At 43.0% G+C, this 20,500-nt stretch overlaps 2 protein-coding genes across 2 annotated transcripts in view; both read right to left on the bottom strand.

Moving 5' to 3' along the window:
* The window catches only part of LOC120951699 (uncharacterized), a 281,600-nt gene that overhangs the window by 180,591 nt on the left and 80,509 nt on the right, over positions 1–20,500 (bottom strand). The window lies entirely within an intron of this gene.
* The window catches only part of LOC120950775 (Fc receptor-like protein 5), a 47,570-nt gene continuing 33,011 nt past the window's right edge, over positions 5,942–20,500 (bottom strand). The window contains exon 6 of the mRNA XM_040369060.2: positions 5,942–9,103. Within this exon, the coding sequence (XP_040224994.2) occupies positions 8,688–9,103 (416 nt within the window). The 3' untranslated portion in view covers positions 5,942–8,687. The remainder of the gene's footprint in view (positions 9,104–20,500) is intronic.

Here is a 20,500-nt window from a genome sequence, read left to right on the forward strand (position 1 = left end):
CCAAAATGAACTTTAAACGACTGTTAAAATGTGTTCATTTATTCGCGATGCCGGCTAATGGCTCTAACTTGACAGCTGCGTTGTGATGAAGTGAGAGAGAGAGAGACAGGGACAGGTAGCACAGGCGAAGTAAACACGGGCGAAATAACAAGAGTAGGAATGGTTCATCCCGAGGAAGCTTCGCGTGCAACAGATAAACCTGCGCAAGTTAGTTGATAGACCGCAATCGGGTTTGCGCGAGGTTTTAAAACGGACACGAGAGACGAAAATCGACCTCTTTCTACCATCGTGCCGAGAGACCCAAGTTCAGTGATTTTTTTCATACAGTTGAAGTAAATCAAGAAAACTAAAGTTTCAACCTTTTGCTACGCGAAACAAAGAGCTTTGTTGCTGGACGCGACACATGGAACTATGCGAGAAACGGCACACCAGTCAAAATAGCAGATATTTGTTATGCTACTACTCGTTCGACGCTGACGAGGCGCTTTACGAAATCCAATTTCTTGTCACGATTTGAACAACTGTAAGCAATAAAAAGATGAGGCATTGATATGACATCGTTCAGGAATAGATGATAGATTCTATGAGATTACAAATATCAAAAAGTGGAAAACATGGTGCAAAAAATTGCGTTAATTATTAACAATTCCATCAAAAACTACTGGGGTCGTGGACTTTTCGCGGAGTAATTTCCTAAAAAGAAGTTCTAGATAGCTGTTCTGTAAGCTGGAGCAACGTCAGCTGTCTGTGCACGATATTTCAATAATGCTTTAGATTCTGTATTATTCAAGGTGTTGTAAGCGGCGCTTACAATTCCTAATTTAATGAATGAATGAAACGCCGTTGCAATTGGTCTAAAATTGGTTTATGTACGTACCATGACGTGGAAAGCAAACCGGATATGTTAAAATACTATAAACTTCTTAAATTCCCAACGTTTTCTATACGTGTCCATCTTACCCTTTATGGTGTCCATCTTTCCCATATCAAGACCCGATCATTTCAAAACTGCACAAAAAAAAAACCATAAAAATCGATAGAAACACAACAGTTTCAACACATTTTCTGATAAAACATGAGTGTAAGATAATGTATGCCCATTTTCATGATCATAGCATTTATACATCCCTTTCATTTTTACTTCCATTTTCCTTAACGTGTCCGTCTTTACCTACCTTCCCCTATAAAAACAAAAAAACGCCTTTTGGACAATGTTAAACAAACGCTTATTTGTATGATAAATAGATGATAGAATATGCTTTACACTTTATATTTACCTAGCTCATTAACTTACCTCAGTAAAAGAGTCTAAAAATTGACATTGACATCTGTATTCTTTCATTCCTAAAACAACATCAACCATCAACAACCCCGATTTGTCACTTTTTTATCAATAATATTTATTATTTCAGATACCTCATCACTTTAATTATAACTATTTCCTTGTGTGTGCGTGTGTGTTTTTGTGTGTATGTGTTTCTTTAACCCCTTCTCCACGCCCTATTCTTCCTCCCCTCGGAAGGGGACACAAGTCACCAATTAGGCCCACCGTTTTCGTTTCTCCTTCCTTTTTTTGTGTTTGTTTCTCCTTCGGCTCGGTATGTTCGGAAATTGTTTTTTAAATTCAACCTATTTTACAAACTGGGGCCCACTGTGTCCCACAGTGAGCGTACTCGCGTAAAGACGACCCCACGCCCTACCATATCGTGTTAGCACTTATTATTTTGTTTTTAAAACCATCCCACACAGGAGTTTTTTTTTGTATCGATTTGTATGGCCTTTTTCCGGGGGCTTCGGTGCACTCGTTTGTGTGTGTGTGTGTGTGTGTGTGTGTGTGTGTGTGTGTGTGTGTGTGTGTGTGTGTGTGTGTGTGTGTGTGTGTGTGTGTGTGTGTGGACACTATCCTAGTTTCAGGGGGGGGGGGGGGGGGAGGGGCATTTAAGTGGTTTAAAAATATACATCGCCAGCTGTAGCTGCTTTGCGTTTTCAAAAAAGAGCTACCCCTTTGAACCCAACAAACAGAAAAAAGTGGGAAATCCCACTCGATCGCGTGGGGGCTTGAGGGAAAGGAATCATCAGCACGCTTTCCATTCATTTGTTGCGCACATTGTGTAATTAAGGATGAATGCCCGTCCACCAAAAACCGGCAATTGAAAGTAAAAACATCCACTCACAGGTAATCAACATTACAATGCCACCGTTTTTTTTTGTTTTTGCTGTGGGTGTGTGTGTGGGTGTATGTGTGTGTGGCCAAAACAACCCCCTGGGCTAGGCGAAAGTACCACTTGTTATACCCAAAGCGGCGGAAATTTCATTCACACGTAAACCGGGGCACGAGGCGAACAAACCCAGACCAGAAGGTAAAAGTTCATTCTAGCATTTAAATTTGTTCTACCACCTCCTCTTCTTCTTTTTTTTCTACACCTCTTTGCACCTTTGCTTAGGGGCTTAGGTGTGGTTTTTCTCCGAAACAAACAAGCGATCCGATCTCCTCGCAAGTGTTGCTATGTTTTTTGGTTTGACTCTTTTGCTGTTCACTGCTATCATTGTATTGGGTTGTGTGTACACACAAACACACACACGAACGCGTCACGCCAAACGCAGAACGAACTTTCCGATTCCGAAACGCTAAAATCTACCTACAGTGTGCAATGTGTGGCTGTATGTGTGTGTGTATTCTGTATGTTCTTCTCCATTGTTTGTGTTGCTGTTTTTTTTTCTTCTTCTTACAATTAAAAACTTTTTATTACACCCTGTGCGCGGTAACCGAGCCGGGGCGCAAAACGACGGTAAAAACCACCTTACCCATCCCCCCCCCCCCCCCCCCCTTATACGTGTTTATCTCATTTCCCTTCCCAATTCCCATTTTACAGTGATTTGATAGGAAGAGCTTCATTTCCTATTGCGGCATTCTTTTCACTAACAAACACACACACACACACACACATACATTCGTCCTTTTGTTCACACATACACACTAACACACTCATTCAAACCCCTCGGGCCGCAATTGACCGCAATGCTCTCCTCCGCCGGCCACCGCCACCGGGTGGAGCGTGCGGACCACCGGAAGTAGGTGTGTAATTCAATGGAAATAATTAGCCTTTTTAACAGTTATTTTTAATCGCCTTCGCTCCGTAATTGTTTCCGGCGTCGTATATTTCTGTGTTTTCCCTCTGCCTGTTTTCCTCGCCGTTCGTGTTTCTTCGTGCTTTTTTTGTTTGTTGTTGTGTGCTCTTATTCTTCTTCCTCAGCTCAATATGCTTTGCACGAACGGGCACACGAACAAAAGCTTCCTTCAATTGAATTATCGCTTTTGCTTCAGGAGTTTTTTTTTTTTGCTTCAGTTTGCTTTCTTTTTTTGTGTGTTGTATTTACTTATTTATTTTGATTCACTTTCAGCACCAGCACAACATGCACACGTCAGACACGACATATTTGTTTGTTTGTCCCACGACAAACGACTTAGCTTTGTTCATTATCTCTTTTTTGGGTTTTTTGTCATTTTTTTTCCTATTATACAATTGTTCACTCATTTCACATGTTTTGTCTTGGTTTTGTGTTATATTGTTATTTTATTTCAACTGTGTTTTTTCTCTTTATTATCTGTTTCGCTTTGTTTGTGGAGTTGTACCGAAACTGTTTGGGTTTGTGTGTTTTGAGCTTATGGCGATTGTTTGTGGGTATTGTGATTTGTGTTTTTTACTCCTTTTTTGTTGCTTTTGTTTTATTACTATTTTCGTTAATCTATAATTCACGGCTCTTCTTTGTGTGTCTTAGAGTTCCGTTTTGTTGTCCTCTCTTTACGCACTAAATTAAATTTTCTTTTTCTCTGTGTGTGCACGGTTTTTTTCTGTAACATGTTCATTTTGCTTGCTATTTACCTTGCTTCATTGTGGCGCCGATTGTGCCGGTCGGATTTTTTTTTCTTGCCCCACACCTCATTCCCCATTTTCCCCGACGGTCACTTTAATCAACCTAGCACCACAGCTAGCTAGCAAACGGCGCATTTTCTCGCCTGCTTTGCACAATTAAAACTAACGACCAGCCTATCTGGCGGTGCAAACAGCGTGCACCACAGCCAGCGCGTTTATGTCGCGATGTATCACGCTTTTCAGTCCGGCTGGTTCTTTCATTTTGTGTGTGTGTGTGTGTGTGGTCTTTTTTTTGTTGCTCTCCACAAAATGGCCACGCGGACTGTTGTGATGGTGTGGCGCTAGTTTGAAATAACGCCACCCCTAGCTTGGTTTAGTATTCACACATGCTTGGCTAGTTTAATTTTATTACACTATGTGCCAGCCTGTTGTCCATTTAGCTGGGCGAGAATGGGGGCCCCTCGGGTACGAGACGAGCGGTTTGATAAAAACAAACCTTTGTTTCAGGGGTTTTTTGTTGTTGTTCTTTGCTTCTGGTTCAGCTGTTGGTTTCATTGTCGGCTTTTGGTTTTGTTTTGAAATGGGGAAGGTAACAATCGATCTCTGTTAATGGACGCTTTTGTTTTTTGTTTTTTTTTTTGTAGAGTGAGATATACCCACTGTTACAGTCCACCGTACCGTTGGTGTCCTTCGTTCAGTATGCGGTTCCTAACTTTTGCTGAATGTGTTTTATTCGAGATTTTTTTACAAACAAAAATAAAACGTTTTCAGGTTCAGAAGTTTGTTATTTTATCACACATTCCGCAAACAAACATTTGCAACGCCGCAGCAAAATGGCACCCCACTCTGTCCATCTGGATGAACAAGAGCAGGCTCAACGGTATCAACGGCTGCAGCTGCAACCGAACGTTGTTGATTGAAATAGTTTCCCCCCTGTTTTGTGGGGAAGTTGCCGTGTTTTATTTCGCCGGCCACGCTATAACGTGTGGGCGCTCAATTGGCTACAATCAACCGACACCCACAATAAGCTTACAGTTCCCATTGTCCCATTCGCTGGTGTGTGTGTGTGTGTGTGTGTGTGTGTGTGTGTGAGTATTTCCCTACACGCGACTGCACCTGAGCCGGGCCACCAGCCGGGAACGTTACGATAATATTTTGCAACGCTCGAAAAGAAAATAGGATTGTCATTCGATTTGTTTTCGATCGGTGTTGGCATCGATGTCGTACCATCATCGTTCATTCTGCACCATGTGAGGTCCTCACAAACCTTTTTCTCCTTGCTGGTCCACATAGTTGGAGGAAAAATTTTACATTCTTCTTAAGGGAAATCTCCTTACACGTGCTGCTCACATGGATGCACCAAAAAAAAAAAACCCCTCGATTCAGGATGACTGCTGGGAGTGGGGAATTGGCTGATGAAAAATAGATGCACAATCGATCAGAACAGCACAACAGCTAGCACGATCCGATCGGGTGGAAAATGTTTTTCGCTGTACCGTGGCTGTACACCATCACGTGTAGTCGCCGTGGTTTGCGTTGAGTCGGGTTGTGCAAGAGCAACCGATCTGATCGATATCCAATCTTGTGGTCTCATCGAGGGAAATGTAACTTCAGTTGATAAGTGTGTGTGTGTGTGTGTGTGTATGTGTGTGTGAGGAGAGTGTTGTGTTGTTCTTGTGGAACTTGCATACTCACATCGCGTGGCCCAAAGGCACAGCCAGTGTGTTGAAATGAAATGTTCATCACACAGAAAAATATTTGTTGTTTTCACAGCAGACTTGAGTATGTGTTGATGTGGAAAGGAATGATTGGTTAATCAGTGTAAGAGATGAATAAGAATAAGAAAACAGGAAAATTAAGAATTAGACTGCATGAATGACCTATCTACAGAAAAGAAGAGAAAACAACGAAAAGAAAGAAATTGATAAAGGAAATAAAAATTTAAACTTTTAATGAAAAATGCTTCTAATTTGAATGTAACTAATTATTAATTACACTAAAACCAGCTAAGTTTAACAAGTTGCATACTACCAGGCGCTTTTCGCTTGTATACATAACGGTGGCGCCTAAAGGTATGCAAATACCGTGCAATCATTGCTCGTAGACGTATTAAAGTACAAACAAGTTTAAATTAAACTTGAAATAAATAGCAGTTCAAACGAAAACTGAAGCTAAGCGGTATGAGCGTGATCTATATGAAGCATTGACTTTGTTTTCCTCCCCACATTAGAATGCAACACAGCTTTTCTGCTATTATGTGGAGCATGAAACCAGGACCGTTGGCGATTAAAGTAAGCTAATCACTGGCGGCAACTCAATGTGACACTACCATTATGGCACCAGCAGCACTTTCCATCCGATGCCGAAACCCTCATTAGGATTAGAAAGTTTTCACCGTGTGTCTCTCTCTCTATCCCTCTTCCTTTCGCTCTAACCTTCAGCGCACAGCACCTGTGCCCGCTCAAGCTCGTGCACGTGCCAGATAAAGTGCTCCGGCCGAGTTTGCAATTGCAATGCACCGAACCATGAATCCACCGGCTGATCTCGACTCGAGATTTGCCACTTCATTCGCGGCCCCGTGCCCCATGGTTAAGCAGTGGCCACGATAGTTCGAGATAAAATAACTATAATTTGCATTTTTAATCGCTTATGCAAATACCATCAATGATTCAGCGCCCGGGGTGGCGCAGTGCGAAAACTCCCTCCTCGAGCCGCAACGCGGGAAATGAAAAGCTCAGCTCACGGTGAAACGTTGGAGCTGGAGAAGCGTAACTTTTTCCTCCTGGTATTGCTTCTTCAATTGCATGGAACCGGATCCCGATGAGCTTCCGATTGCCGGCAATTGGGCCGGGGCCTGGGAGGGTTGGCGCAGATAAATGTACTTTATTCATGATTAGTTGCAAACGTCCTCAACGCTGGCTCATTATAGTGCCAACGGGTAGCAATGAGTGTGGTGGTAGGAAAAGAATATCCAGTGCATGATCATCAAATACTCGCTCGATTCATCCCTGGTTAGAGGAGCGATAGAAGAGAAGCTTTCGTGAAAGTTTTATATTGCTTTCCTTTTATTTCTTCGAACCTCCTTTTAATCCTTTCGTGGTTTACAGCTTTTCTCCCATTAGTCATCTATCGAACGGATGAGATGGTTGTGCAGCCGGGCGCCATCTTTTAGAAATGGAAATTCAGCAAAAGATTACACCCTGCTTTTGAACAAAAGAAGCACAGTTCATTGCATTTCAAATGGAATATATGTTTTATGAGAATACAATTCAAGCAAAAAATGTTCCCTCACAATTGAGTGAAGCGATGGAAAATCACCATGCTCACCATCATCATCTTGAAAAGGGGGAAAAATCACATTCTTTTCCACCAATTTCACCAACTGCTGCTTAATGATTCCATCGCAACAGCTCCTTGAGCCTGTCCGTAACAGTAGAGACGGTTGGAATCGAAACTCGGATCGGATTACAAACATCAGACGAAGAGGAAAAAACATTCCACAATCTGCCACAAGTTTTGCTACGGGGAAAGTTCTTCATCTCTTCCTTCAAATGCTGCTCAACAACTCTCCAGTACAGCAGCGAAAAGCGAAAAGGGGATAAAAAGCAGCGCACACAGATGCACACACACACACAGAAAACTCCTCAACATCTCGGTACGTTTGTGGTTAACCGGTACGAGATGTAAAATGAAATCTCTTCAACCCACCGAAGTGATTGGAAGGGTCCTCCGATCTCCCCCCTTCGTCCTTCCCGGACGTGAAATGGAACGAAATTTCGTTTGTTTAATCAATATTTCATCGTAAATACTTTTATCCACCAGCAGTCGGAGACGGCAATGATGATGTAGATGAACATGATGATGGTGAAGTTTTGCACCCCCTTAAATCTGTGCTGCTTGAGTCTTGGATTACTCTCACGAGGGCGTTTGCGTCTGTGGGCAAAAAGTTCGACAAGTTCTGTTACATCCCAATCCCTTCGCCATCACCACAATCGCCGGTGCGTTGCGATTGTGGCTGGATTATCTGCAGCAAGAAGGGAGAACAATCACTGCCCTCAGTAGTGATTGATTTGGAATCGGAAAATCGGTATCGGGTGTTTGTCTAACTAATGATCCAACCGGGTGCGGTGCGCTCTGAGGGAAGTGTGAATTGATTTTATGCAGAGAATCTGCCCGGAGACGATCCTAGTGCTTGTGCAGGCGTTGCAGTGACCGGAAGATTGCTTACTTAAAACCACTGCGTAAACCGAATGGGCAGGGTCACCGGTGCAGATACAACACGAACACTGCAACCCCAGAACATACCGAAATCCAAAAGATAACAATTTAAGCTTAAGAACCATTGCATACGAACTGAAACTGCAACCCTTGCAGTCTTCCTAGTCGAAGTCCACCCAAGGTACGGCTGTCCGGTCTGGTCGAGCTGTCCCGACTGTGGGTCTTATTTGCTTTGCAAACAATTCCTCTACAACTGTCCCCATTTTGTACCCAGCGCCACATACTATCTTGCCCCCTCCTCTCTCTCTCTCTCTCTCTCTCTCTCTCTCTCTCTCTGCGTTTAGCTGTGTTGTACTTTCTGTTCTGTTTGGCCAAACAACCAACACACACACACACACACGCGCATTGTCCTCTCAATTGCCCGTAAAGATTAACCCTAAACATTTTAATGCTAGAAAACCTGTACAAAATATTTATACGTATGTGTGTTTTTCCCCCGTCGTTGGGGCGTTCGCTTTTCCACACTCACCACACTCTGCATGGCTGGAACGTCCCAAATTGCCGACGAGACGGGAATCGGGGAGCGGTTTGCTTTTAAACTACATCGAACAGTTTAATACTTTTGCTGAAGATAGTCTGAACGGAGAGCAGAAGTGCGGTTAGTATACAGAGCGTGAGCAGCGCGGTGCGGTGGCACTGCCGGCGCCGGGATGCGACGGGAAGGTAAGGCTCGGATGGCCGGCGGCCGTCGTCGTCGTATGGTTTGGGTGCGGGTCTGGCTGCACCCGGCCACGGGCCCGTGCCCCCCGCTAATCGGCCCACCATCGTCAGCAGCACCGTCGTCACGAGACTGACGGTGGCGGGCAGCAGGCTAACCGCGAGCAGGGGACACCAGGAGCGAACCGGCCGGAGCCAACCACACCGATATGCGGCCAGCGAGGGGAGCGCCCGCGCACCGGATGTTGCTGTTGGGTTTTTGTTGGGATGTTGCATTGCGGCTGGCTTTTCACCTGGCAGGAAGAGAGAGAAAGTCCGAAAAACCGATTAGTGACGCGGGTTAAAACGTACACACAAACAGAGATATTTTTGAGTCCGGCAGTCCAACGCAGCAGCGGAACCGGCCATCCAGTTTACGGACAACAATGCAGATAGATTACGATTCTAGTACCCACTAGAGTCAGTGGTCGTGGTTACTGGCAGGGAGGCAGGCAAGGCACTTGAAATAGTTTGACGCTACACCGCAAGCAAGGCAAACGACACCAACAGCAGCAACACACAACGTCTGACGTTTGATGGAGAGTGCTCACTCAACTAGCAGCAGCAGCAGCAGCAGCAGCAGTAAGGGCAGTGCCAGTCATATGAATCGTCCCGGTCAGGTCGTGCTCGTACACAACAATGATGATGATGGTTTTGTAGAAATTGTCAAACAATTTGACAGTGACAGTGAGCCCCAGGGTCCAGGAGGGCCGTGCGTGATTTATTGCCATCATGGAAATGGCAAAGGAAGCGAACTGACGGAATGGCACATCAGAGCGATTGGAAATCTGTTTCTCTCTCTCTCTCGCTTTCGTTGATGAAAACCACACAATTGTGGGAAAGTGGGAATACAATCCTATCCACCCGAAATAGGCATTCAGGTTTTTTATTTTATTTCCGATCGCTTCACAGGATTGAAACGATGGCTGCAAGCAAGCACGCGGGATTTTTCCGCTCCGTTTAATCTAGTGTGGATTTTCATTCTCTTTGGTTTTGTTTTGTTTGCTTGCGGTGATGCGCTGCAGCGAGCACCTGGAAGCGAGCACACGCAAGCGAACGATGACAGACAGTTGCAGTAAACAAGAGCTGCTTGATTTAAATGCCATGCCATGCGGGCTCGATGCTTTTTAGGGGAAACTGGCTTATAGGTGGGTAGGTTTAAAATATTATTTACATGGAATTTCATGGTTAACGCTTGAAATTTATGAAGATTAAGTGTTTGTCTTTGACTCTTTGCCTAAAGCAAAAAATATAACACGTTTTATGATGTGTCATAGGTCAATTTTGTTAGGTTAATTTTAGCCACATTGTAAGCCTGACATTATAAGCCGGTCTCGTAGTACAGTCGTCAACTTGTACGACTTAACTACATGCCCGTCATGGGTTCAAGCCCCAAATGGACTGTGCCGCCATACGTAGGACTTACTATCCTGCTATGGGAGGTAATCCATAAGTCGCGGTAATTCATAAGTTCCGAAATCGCACTACGATGATTAGCAGAATAGAGGCAATACAATGGAAGTTTACAAGACTTGCTTTAAAATGCGACCAGAGGACGAACAGGACGAATTCAGAGGATCATGCCAAATTATCGCTCGCGTTGCCTTCTGCATGGGCTACAGACGCTCGAACACCGTCTTAAGGTTAACCAATGTGTATTTGTAGCAAAAATATTTAAAAAAAAACGACTTAGAAATCCCTAATTTACTAGAGAAGATCAATATCTACGCGCCATCGAGACCTCTTCGCTCTCGTAACTTTCTTGTCGACGAGAACAGGCGTACCTTATATGGACACAATGAGGTATTACTAGCTATGACAAGGCAATTCAATACATGGTCCCATCACTTTGATTTTAATTTAACGACCAACGCATTTAAAGAAAACATTTTATCTCAATCTTCAATTTTGGCGACAATGGATCAAGGGAGATGTTAGGGGAATAATTTAGGATTTTGGTGTAGGATAGGTTTTAAGTACTAAATTTGTCATAGCCTCAAGAATGCAACACTCATATGTTGGTAAATAAATAAGTCACTGAAAGCCAAGCCCACAAGTGTTACAGGCAGGCCTTGTCCGACAACGATTGTTGAGTCAAAAGAAGAAGAAGAAGAAGAAGAAGAAGCTTGACCTAAATCCAGGAAACTAAACTTCTTCTGTTAGGTGTTAAAAAACCTCAGGCAGCCGCCTCCAGTTTATGACCGAGCCTATACAGGTTTCCGTGTCTTAAGACATTGCTACGAGAAGGTGCTCTGATTGGGAATCGATTCTGTCCGGCTTTGTAGAAGCCGAACCACTAGTTCAAATAGACCAATGGGCCATTTGGCTAACAAGGCACATACTTAGCTATTTGTAAGAGACATGAATGATGTGTATTCATGCGTAAACTTAACATTTGTTGTTAAACATCAAACCAAATCATATTGAATTTTGCGCATTTAGTACCATCAAACTGGACATTTCAGATTTTTAATCGTACAAAATTTTTAGCATACAAGTCTGCACAAAATTTAGTTTATCATCCGCCTAGACAGCTTTTTATGACAAAAATGAATCACTTATTAAATAAATGAAAACATAAAGATAAAATACATCAGCAATGATATGTCTCCCTGTTCGAAACGTCATCATCCCCGGTGCAACACTTCCCAGCCCTTAACCTCTCTTTATACGGTCAACAAACGCATCAACCCTTTTTCATCATTCATCATCCCAAAGCCAATCGCCTGGGACGGGCGTTAAATCACGTTAAACACAGAGGCCGCGGAAGGTCACGGCGCATTATGTTCGTCTGTCAATGGCAGCGGTGTTGCGGTACCGGAACGAGGTGGTTGGAAAAGAGAGAAAAAGAAGCTCAAAACATTCATCAATTTTAAATCAACGCGTGTGGGGTGTGTTTTGTTATTGTTTTTTAAGCTCGACGCTCCCGAATAGTGTAGCTGCAAAGCAAAAACAAAGAAGGTTGGGGGAGCTTCAAACAAAGTACAAACCATGACACGTCGCCAACCAAGTGACCAAAGAGGTGTGAAAATGTATCCGGCTGGCGAGCGACTTTGATGAAGATTGATTTCATTGGCTTTCGGGGGAGGTTGCGTTTTTTCCCCCCCCCCGACGCTTCTTAGCTCAGACGCTACGATGCGCTGGGCGGGAAAAGCTTGACCATAACGTGTACACCTTTCTTTGTTTAACGGGGTTTAGCGACTTCGGCACACATAAACTCTTCCATTCTTTCCGCTTCGATCCAATCGTGTGTAAAGATATGATTCAAGCAATCAACCGTTCCAAAGCTCCCCCGAGACGGCTAACGGTGTCAAAGGTGGTTGAGTGTGAATGTGTCAAAACAGGGCAAAAAGGGGGTGGCGCTTGGGAAAATTGATTGAATTTTAAGGTGTAAGCGTCCCCGAAGGTGCGTGTAGTAAACATGTCAACGTCTTGTGACACCTTTTTTCAACACAAACACGCACACATACAGGGAACAAACTTTTTGGCCGTTTTTTTTTCTTCTCACCTTTCCCTCCGAAAGGTGATCCACGTGACTGCCGTAGGTGTAGTCTCGGTTTCATAACCAATGTTTATTTGTGGCACACAAAGGGGATGCACGGTTCGAAACGATGGCGAAAAACATATCCTTCCTTAGAGAGTAAGCTACTGCGAGCAGATATACACGTTGGCGCACGGTTTGCAAAAAAAAAAAAACAAAAATCCTTACCACCGGCAATAGTGCCCCCTTTGATGTGGGTTTCCTGCGGGAATTCGCGGGCACTCACGCAGCATGAGCATAACTTTGCCGGAATGATAAGCACAAGAACGGCAAGCAAAGTTAAGGCAAGCTTACCTTTCCACCACCCGATTCCAATGCGAAGGACGAAAGTTTATGTGTTTCAGTTCTTTCTTAAACCCCTCGCCAGCTAATGCGATTCAATGGGAGAAAGGTGCAAAAATTTGCATAAAAGGTTAACCGCCGCCCGGCACAGCGGTGCGTGTACGGTTGTGGAATGGTTTAAACCTTTCGCTTTAACACGTTTACCTCATCCGTTGGCTTCCGCGTTGGCGTGGGCTCGGTGGGGGAGGTGGGAGCTTTGGTGCGTTGAGTTAGGTTGCCACCGAAAAGGTAAGATAATGTTCGGACCCCGGGCAAAAAAGGATGGAAACTTTCCTCGCATGTAAACGGTAACAAGTTTTGCAATGGTGCGGAAAGGTTATGGGTAAGAAAAACGCTACGAGTTGAATGGAATCGCATTAAAGGTGTATTACGCTGACGAAATGCAATTTATAAGTACTTTTGTACTATTTTCACAAGCTTTACATTGCAGGTGAGAAGTGTTGTTTCATTGATGAAGCTTTAGTGTACCGATGTTTGCATACATTCAGGCGTTTTGTTTACAACCGTTAAAATTATGGTACTAATTCGCCAAGATGTATGCAAAAAGCTGCTTATTAGTGCAGACCTACTGTAGCATGACTAACAGCAGGAAACAGGCACTCTTACCCAATTTTATAAACAATTTCTTTTCCATTTCCACTCAGACTTTTACACTAAAATAATTGAAAAAATGTCAAAAATAGCTGCTAAAGCTTTTTTTTTACAGATACAACACAAACAGTTACACCGTTACTGCGCACAAAGTTCGTTCGCTTCCACTTTCCACTCGAAGCATCTTGCATGAGCAGTTTTTCACATGACGTACCAAAATAAATCAACGCTTAAAAGGTGAAAAAACGCTACACCTTCCAGAGCCCAAACAAGTTTTGCAGCAAAAAAGAACAAACTTTTATAAAGAAAATTTATATACATGTTTCTTTTTTATGGCAAAAATCTGGGTTTTTTTAAACTTTTTCTCCGACTGCAGCACATTATCCTTGTGCGGGGAAGAAGAAAAAACCCGGTAACTCTACAGCAGCAAAATTTACAGTTCACCAGCTTCTTCACACACGTAATGGAATGGAATGGAAAAGCGATGCGAAAGTTTTGCCAAGAGAGGTACAACAAAAAAGCACGCCCCAAAAACCGAATGCTGCTGCGTATCGTTCAATCCATCAGCAGTTTACAGGCACGTAGCGAAAGGAAAAAGGGAGAGAATATGTTTTCTACCATTTCTTATTTTTGTTATCGCCACATTGGTTGAAACTTTGATACTATGTGTGAGTGGAGGGTTTTTTTTTCTATGACTCGCTGTCTTGCGTTCATGAAGTGTAAATGTGATGGAAGCATGCGTTGAAGTTTTATTTCTAAATATCTATATATGCACGCTTACAATGCTGCAGGGTGGATACAGCTTTTTTATACCAAAACTCCAACGCATCATGTGCAGCTTTTGCTCAACAATCGTGCTTGAGCAGAGGAAAGTGGAGGGAATAAAATGCTAATTCCAATGTTTTATTCACACTGTATGCTTGTAACACACGCCGGGAGTATCCCGCTTGTGGATGGTGAGCTGGTGGAACGGGTTTAAAAGTAATTAAATAAACTTTTGCCGGCATCGGAATCATCCGGAAGGGGAAAGTAAATCAATCATAGCGAACTATGCACATACATACAGAGCTGTGTTTGTTCATACACACAACACTATTCGTACGTTTGGCGAATGAACTGGCTAATCTAGTTTACAAACGGTTCCGCTTCGCCAAAGCTACACGCCGCACTCGGCACAAATTAAATCGTAAAGCGGAAACTTTTTCTCTCCTCTGTCACGCCTGGTGGACAGAAAAGGAGAAGAGAAGAAAAAACCTAACTGGAAGACGTTAAACTTTTGGTAAATTATGAGCGCCACCCTTTTGGCTCATTCCTTTTGGCAACGTAGCAATCATCCTTTCCAACGCCGCGGCAGTGTCCGCTCGGGGACGATTACACAATAGTGTCCCGGGACACGTCCGCCCACAGTTTTGGGAACAACAGACGAACCGAGGGGAAAAGGGCAACCGAGATAATTCCGTAACGGTTCCGCTCTGCCACGGTTTTTGTAAGAGACGTGGCCGCGAGTGATTACACACTCATTGCGTCGGTCAGTGCAAGGCGCTCGAGATGCTACCCTCAATGCACGTTCACGTTTCATCGACGTGACTTTTTACTTTTCCCCCTATTTGGCCGTACCGAATAGTGAATAGAGTTAGTTACTGGGCCAGGAAATCCATTCCAAGGTAAAGCAGCATGCCATGCTAGAGAGGATAGAAGATTTTGCTCACGAACGCCTAAATTTATGGCGGTTACTGTTATGCAGGTTGAGGTTTTGTTTGATAAAACTTCGAGACGCGTAAAGTGTGGGATGTTTTAAATAGAAAAAACCGTTTAATTTAAAGTTGTTTTAAAGATTCAGATAAAAACATTTTAATGAAATATGTGAAAACAAGCTCGTATTGTCATGATGTTATAACATCCTAACCATTTCCTTTTTCACAATAAAAACTAAAATCATAATCATAAACACATTTTAAAAGCAGATTTTGGCAGTAACAGTAGAATTCAGACTCGTATTTACTATCAATAAAAAGCATAAAAAATCCTGGAACTGTCAAACCCATGCCTCCCGCTGTAGAAAAACCCTCAGCCCTGGAAAAGAAAAACTATCGTTCACTGCTGCACAATCAACTCGTGTGAAAGGAAAAACCCCCAAACAAAAGCCAAACAAAAGAATGGAACGCTGCTTTCATGCCTTTTTCCCGCTCGACAGTCACTTTCCTGTGGTATGGAAATTGCACCAACTTAACTTAAATATCATAAACATCAAATAAACCGGGTCGAGGACCGCACACGCCTTCCCCTTTCCAAGCTGCCAACCAACCGGCAGCATTATGCCACCAAGGCCACCAGTGTTGCGGGCTCCGGTGCGGAGCGGTGACTGGTGTGTATCGTACGGTCTTAATTTTACATAATTCAGCAAATGAAAATTTATTGCACACGCTCAAGGGGTGGTTTTGCCCCTCCTCACCCCGAACCCAGCACCAGCTCCCGTTTTGCAAACGGGTTGTCTTCACTACTTGAAACGGCAGACGGGGAGAGAAGAAAAAAAACCAACCGTGCTTTTCAATGAAAGCAACAAACTGCTGCTTACCCTTTGAAGAAGAGGGAATGTGAGGAAACCTAAAGCGAAGACTAAATCGGATATCGGAAACGGTACGGGCTTCATTTCTTTCTAGGCCAAACCATCCATACTGGTGGGTTGCGGGTGTTGTACATTGAAAGCGCAAACGTACGGTTGCTGCCATTGCAGATTTTGAGCTTTTTCTCTCCCACCTCTTTTCCATTATTCTCCAAGCTACAATATGCTACCGATTCGTGCAACCTTTGGCTATCTCAAGATCATTGAATCGAAGGGATTGGTAGATATAAATGTAATCTGAATAACGATTGATCAATAAAAGGAACTGTGCCGCTGGTCTTTCAATGTAACAAACTCGGTGTAATATTTGGATAGCTAAACTATAATACTTTTCTGCTTATGATTCTTACATTTGAAACGAAGGAATATTTCCTTCCATCAAACAAATCTAAGCGCATAAGGTGTATTTTGTACTGCTTGAAAATAAAAAAAAACGTTGCTATTTTAACGTTATTTGCTAAACGCCTAAAGGTATGCAAAAACGTGTTTTAATTTAAACGAATATTAAGTTTAATAATAATGTTAAATACTATTAACTAATTTGCCATATTAATATTAAACAAAAATGGTTTTAACTACTAAATCTTAAAATATACTAAATAAAAAGGCAAAAAGTAAATAATTTAAAACATACTTGCGCATATTTATATGATTGTATGGAGAAATCTACAACTGTATAAAATGGAATAAACTTTTTTAAAACCCGCTCTATCTCTACTCCAACTCGTCCCTAATGGAAGCTTAAAGTAGTAACACTCTCCCTCTTTAAAAATAACCCTAAAGGTCAAACTATAATCTCAAGCGCTGGCTCCCCTTTTTTCAGTGACGCATTCATAAATGCATAAAGCTGAAAAGGTTCAACGGCAGCTCAACCGATGGTCAGTTAATGGGGCGTGCAGCATTTTTTCTCCTCCCCATTCTGCCCACCACACCAACACGAAGGACCGAAGAGAAACGAAATTTATTAAAATAAAACATACCGAACCAAACTGCCACGTTTTAACCACACTTTCCCGATTGTGCTGATGGAAAGGATCACCGATGCAAACAGCAAATGTAAAAAAAAAAAAAAACATTCCACTCACCATACCGCATTCGGCTGGAAGAGATTAATTTTCTGTCTGTGTCGTCAAAAAAAAAAAGGTATGCAACTGGCAAATGAATGCTTAATGCATTTTCACTACACCGCGCTTTTGATGGGTTTTTGGAAAAATAAAGTGCACACGCTGAAGATGACACTCGCCCATCGATCCGTTGGTGTGACCGACCGCGGGGAGCGGGGGTCCATACATCACCACCGGCAATGGCATGAGGTGCAAAATTCGTTTCACAGCTTGTTCATTCGTTTTCATCCCTTTAACTGTTCCCTTCTTTTTCGAGCTTGTGTCCCGCTATCTACCCAAGCATCGCTCTTAAAATGAGGTTAAATCACCCACTGAACGGATCGCGCCGTACTCGCTTCGTTTTGGCTCTAGCTCTCTCTGTCTCTCTTTCTCTCGTGCTTCTTCACTTCCATCTCTTGGCTCGTGTTGTGGTTTATGCTTCGTCCGGGCTGGGGCTGCACACGTCATCTGATCGGTAAGATGATTGGCAGCTGGAAAGGTCCTTGAGCTCAATTTATGCGACCGATGGTGTGAAAATAGTTTTTGCTTTGATGTGTGTAAAAGCAGGGATTTTTTGCCGACCTTCTTTTCCCTTTGCCGCCACTATGTCCCATCTTATCGCCCGCACAAGCTCAGGGTCGTGTGACAGCGATCCTTTCACGTACACAACGTTGCCCTCAGCCTCTCATCCTGTGGTGCTTTGTGGTACAAAATGTCAAAGAAACGTGTCGTGTTTAGAGTGTAAGGTTTCTCTGCCCTTTTCATCTTGTGGTGTGTGAGTGTGTGTGTGTGTGGGAAGCTACTTGAAGCTACTTTTTAGCTTGCTGTAAATGTAGTTGAAAATGAGAGCAATTTCTTATTTCACATTTCTTGCCCAGGATATTAAGAATGCATTATTCAACAATTTTAAGATCACAAACATCATACAATGTAGTTTAATTATTTTGAACCTTTTAAATCTCAGCCAATTTAAGTTCATGGTTTACTTCCAAGTGTCTTATAAAGCTTAAAAAGGTGTAAAAAAGGCAATTTATTTGATTTTGTATGCTCTACAACTGCATAACACTTCTGCTGCAGCAGTATTCGCTAGCGAAGCGAGCGAGCCATATCAAACATTTATTTCAATTTCTAGCACCACTCGTTTCGACACGTTTAGCCTGCCCGGGTGCCGTTTACTCCCAATCAACGGCACCACCCTGCAATTTCCATCTCGCTCTCGCTTGCACCCACTCGGTCCAAACGGTCTGCTGCGTCATTGCACCGCCATAAATGCATTAATGAAATTCATTTTCTCACATCCTGTTCCTCCGAACGGCGTGCAAGCGAAAGAGTTGCAGCATCGGGGCAGTGTATGTATGTGTGTAACAATTTCCTGGGCTTGCCCGGACGAACGAAAAGAGAAAAATGGCCCGATGCACAACTTTTACCAGCAGTAGGCATTCGTGGGCTTTCCCCGAGTGTACGAAAGGTTTCCAATCATTGCAGCAAAAAAAAGGGAAACGATCCCCTCCGCATTTTCCATCCGTTGCGGACTATCTGCACCGTTGCCGTTGTGTGAGCGAATGGCAAACGAATCATAAAATAAGACCCAACCAAACCAAACCGCCAGAAGTAATGCGCCGGAAAACAGGGCATCCCCGTTTGCCGCCGAAGCAGGATGGACGGTGTAAAATAACTTTGGCTCTATCTGTGCTGTGCTGTGCTGTTCTCCGGCTCGCTCCACTCTCCAATGTATGCCCACTACACTACAGCAACGAGCTTAGGGAAACGTTGGCGCGAAGGACTAACAGCTCTGGAGATGTATTAAAAACTTTTTCCCCTTCTACCAGCGTTCGCTTTCCTGTCTCCTTTTTCGTCGGATGCCAAATTTACAGCGGAAGTGAATATTAAAGTTATCGTTTTCGCTTTACACGCACGAGCACCCAGTTTTGTGAGTGTCATTTTTGTTTTTTTGTTTTTGGTTCTTTTTGGCAGTTTTCCCACACTCGAGACCACGGACCAAAGTGCTGGTGGCGGAGGGAAAACAAAGTTTAATGCACGAACAGTTCCCATTAGGAACCCAATTACGTTCGTGGCTGTTTGGTGTGAATCCACACGCTCGAGAGAAGTATCGGGCAATTCATTCTCAGCACAAACACACACACAAACACACACACATACACAAATGCACTTCATTCGTCCAGTCTAGTCCACAGACAGGCCTAAATTCTTCTCCTGCAGGGCTGTGTGTTTCCATTCCGAATGATGGGAAGGCAAAGTTTTACAAATACATTGGTTTTATTTTCCAGCAGCTCAGTTCCTGTCGGTATAAATTTCAACATTCGATGGAGCAACACCAAAAAAAAGACACCTCTCAATCGAACCTTATATTTGTAGCAGTATTTTGTAAGTTTACCACGACCAGGGCTCTTCACAAACACGCAGGGGACGGATACCGATGGACGTTAAAGCGGGCAGTTCATAAATAAAGTTTTCTGCCTCTGTTTGCCGCTTGTGTGCTCTTTGCATCGATGGAAATCACAAGCGTACCGAAGCAAATAAAACCAACCACAAAAAGAGATTGAGCAGGAAGGAAGGAAAGGAAGAGCGAGAGAGAATAGGGGAGGAAAATGTGTCAGAGAGATGGACCGCACGATAACGACTCGGAAAACATGTTTGTGTCCTTTGCAACGATCGTTTGGTCAATGGTGGAATGAAACGATCAAAAGCTGCCAAAGCACGTAGTAGAAAAGCCGCTGATATTGTATTTTTTATGTAAGAAGGAGTTCGAAAAGGTCCTAGAATTTCTAAGGCTGCGGGGCCATGGGGTTTCTCACCGCTCATTTTTTCAAACACTCATGAGAGACCTACGTTCTCAACGTTTGTCCAATCGGCACAAAATCGATTTGAGAATCTTTGAGAAAGTTGATGATGCGGCGATCGGTTAAAATATAAGCAATTGTGCTATTTTTTTTTCGGTAATCACTTTGCAAAATGTATTCAATGTTTATAATTGAAAAAAAAACGATCAAAAACATATTTTCTATGAAATGCTCCAAATAAAGTTTGAGTGGCTTTATCAGTTTCTCAGAGTGAGAAAAATTGACGACGGCCACGAGCTCGCGTCTGAGAACAAGTTTTGAGTGATTGAGAAACTTAAATGAGTGCTTGAGAATGTTTTCTCAGCTTGAGATAGCCCCGTGGCCCTGCGGCCTAATGCTACATTTGTGGTTTTCTGTTATTTCTGTAGAAATATATTTAAAAACAAAAAACAAAACAAAAATTAAGATTTAGAAATCTTATATTTTAGAGCGATCCATGGCGAAACAGATCTTGAAGAAGGTGAATAACAATATAAAAATAAAATAATAATAAATAACCTAATATAAAATAATTTAGAATAATAAAATAACCTAAATGAATAACCAAATAACCTGTGAACAATTGATGCTTATTTTGCTGGAACGTTAAG

Source organism: Anopheles coluzzii, chromosome 2, assembly GCF_943734685.1.
Source record: "Anopheles coluzzii chromosome 2, AcolN3, whole genome shotgun sequence".
In the NCBI taxonomy this organism is placed as follows: Eukaryota; Metazoa; Arthropoda; class Insecta; order Diptera; family Culicidae; genus Anopheles; species Anopheles coluzzii.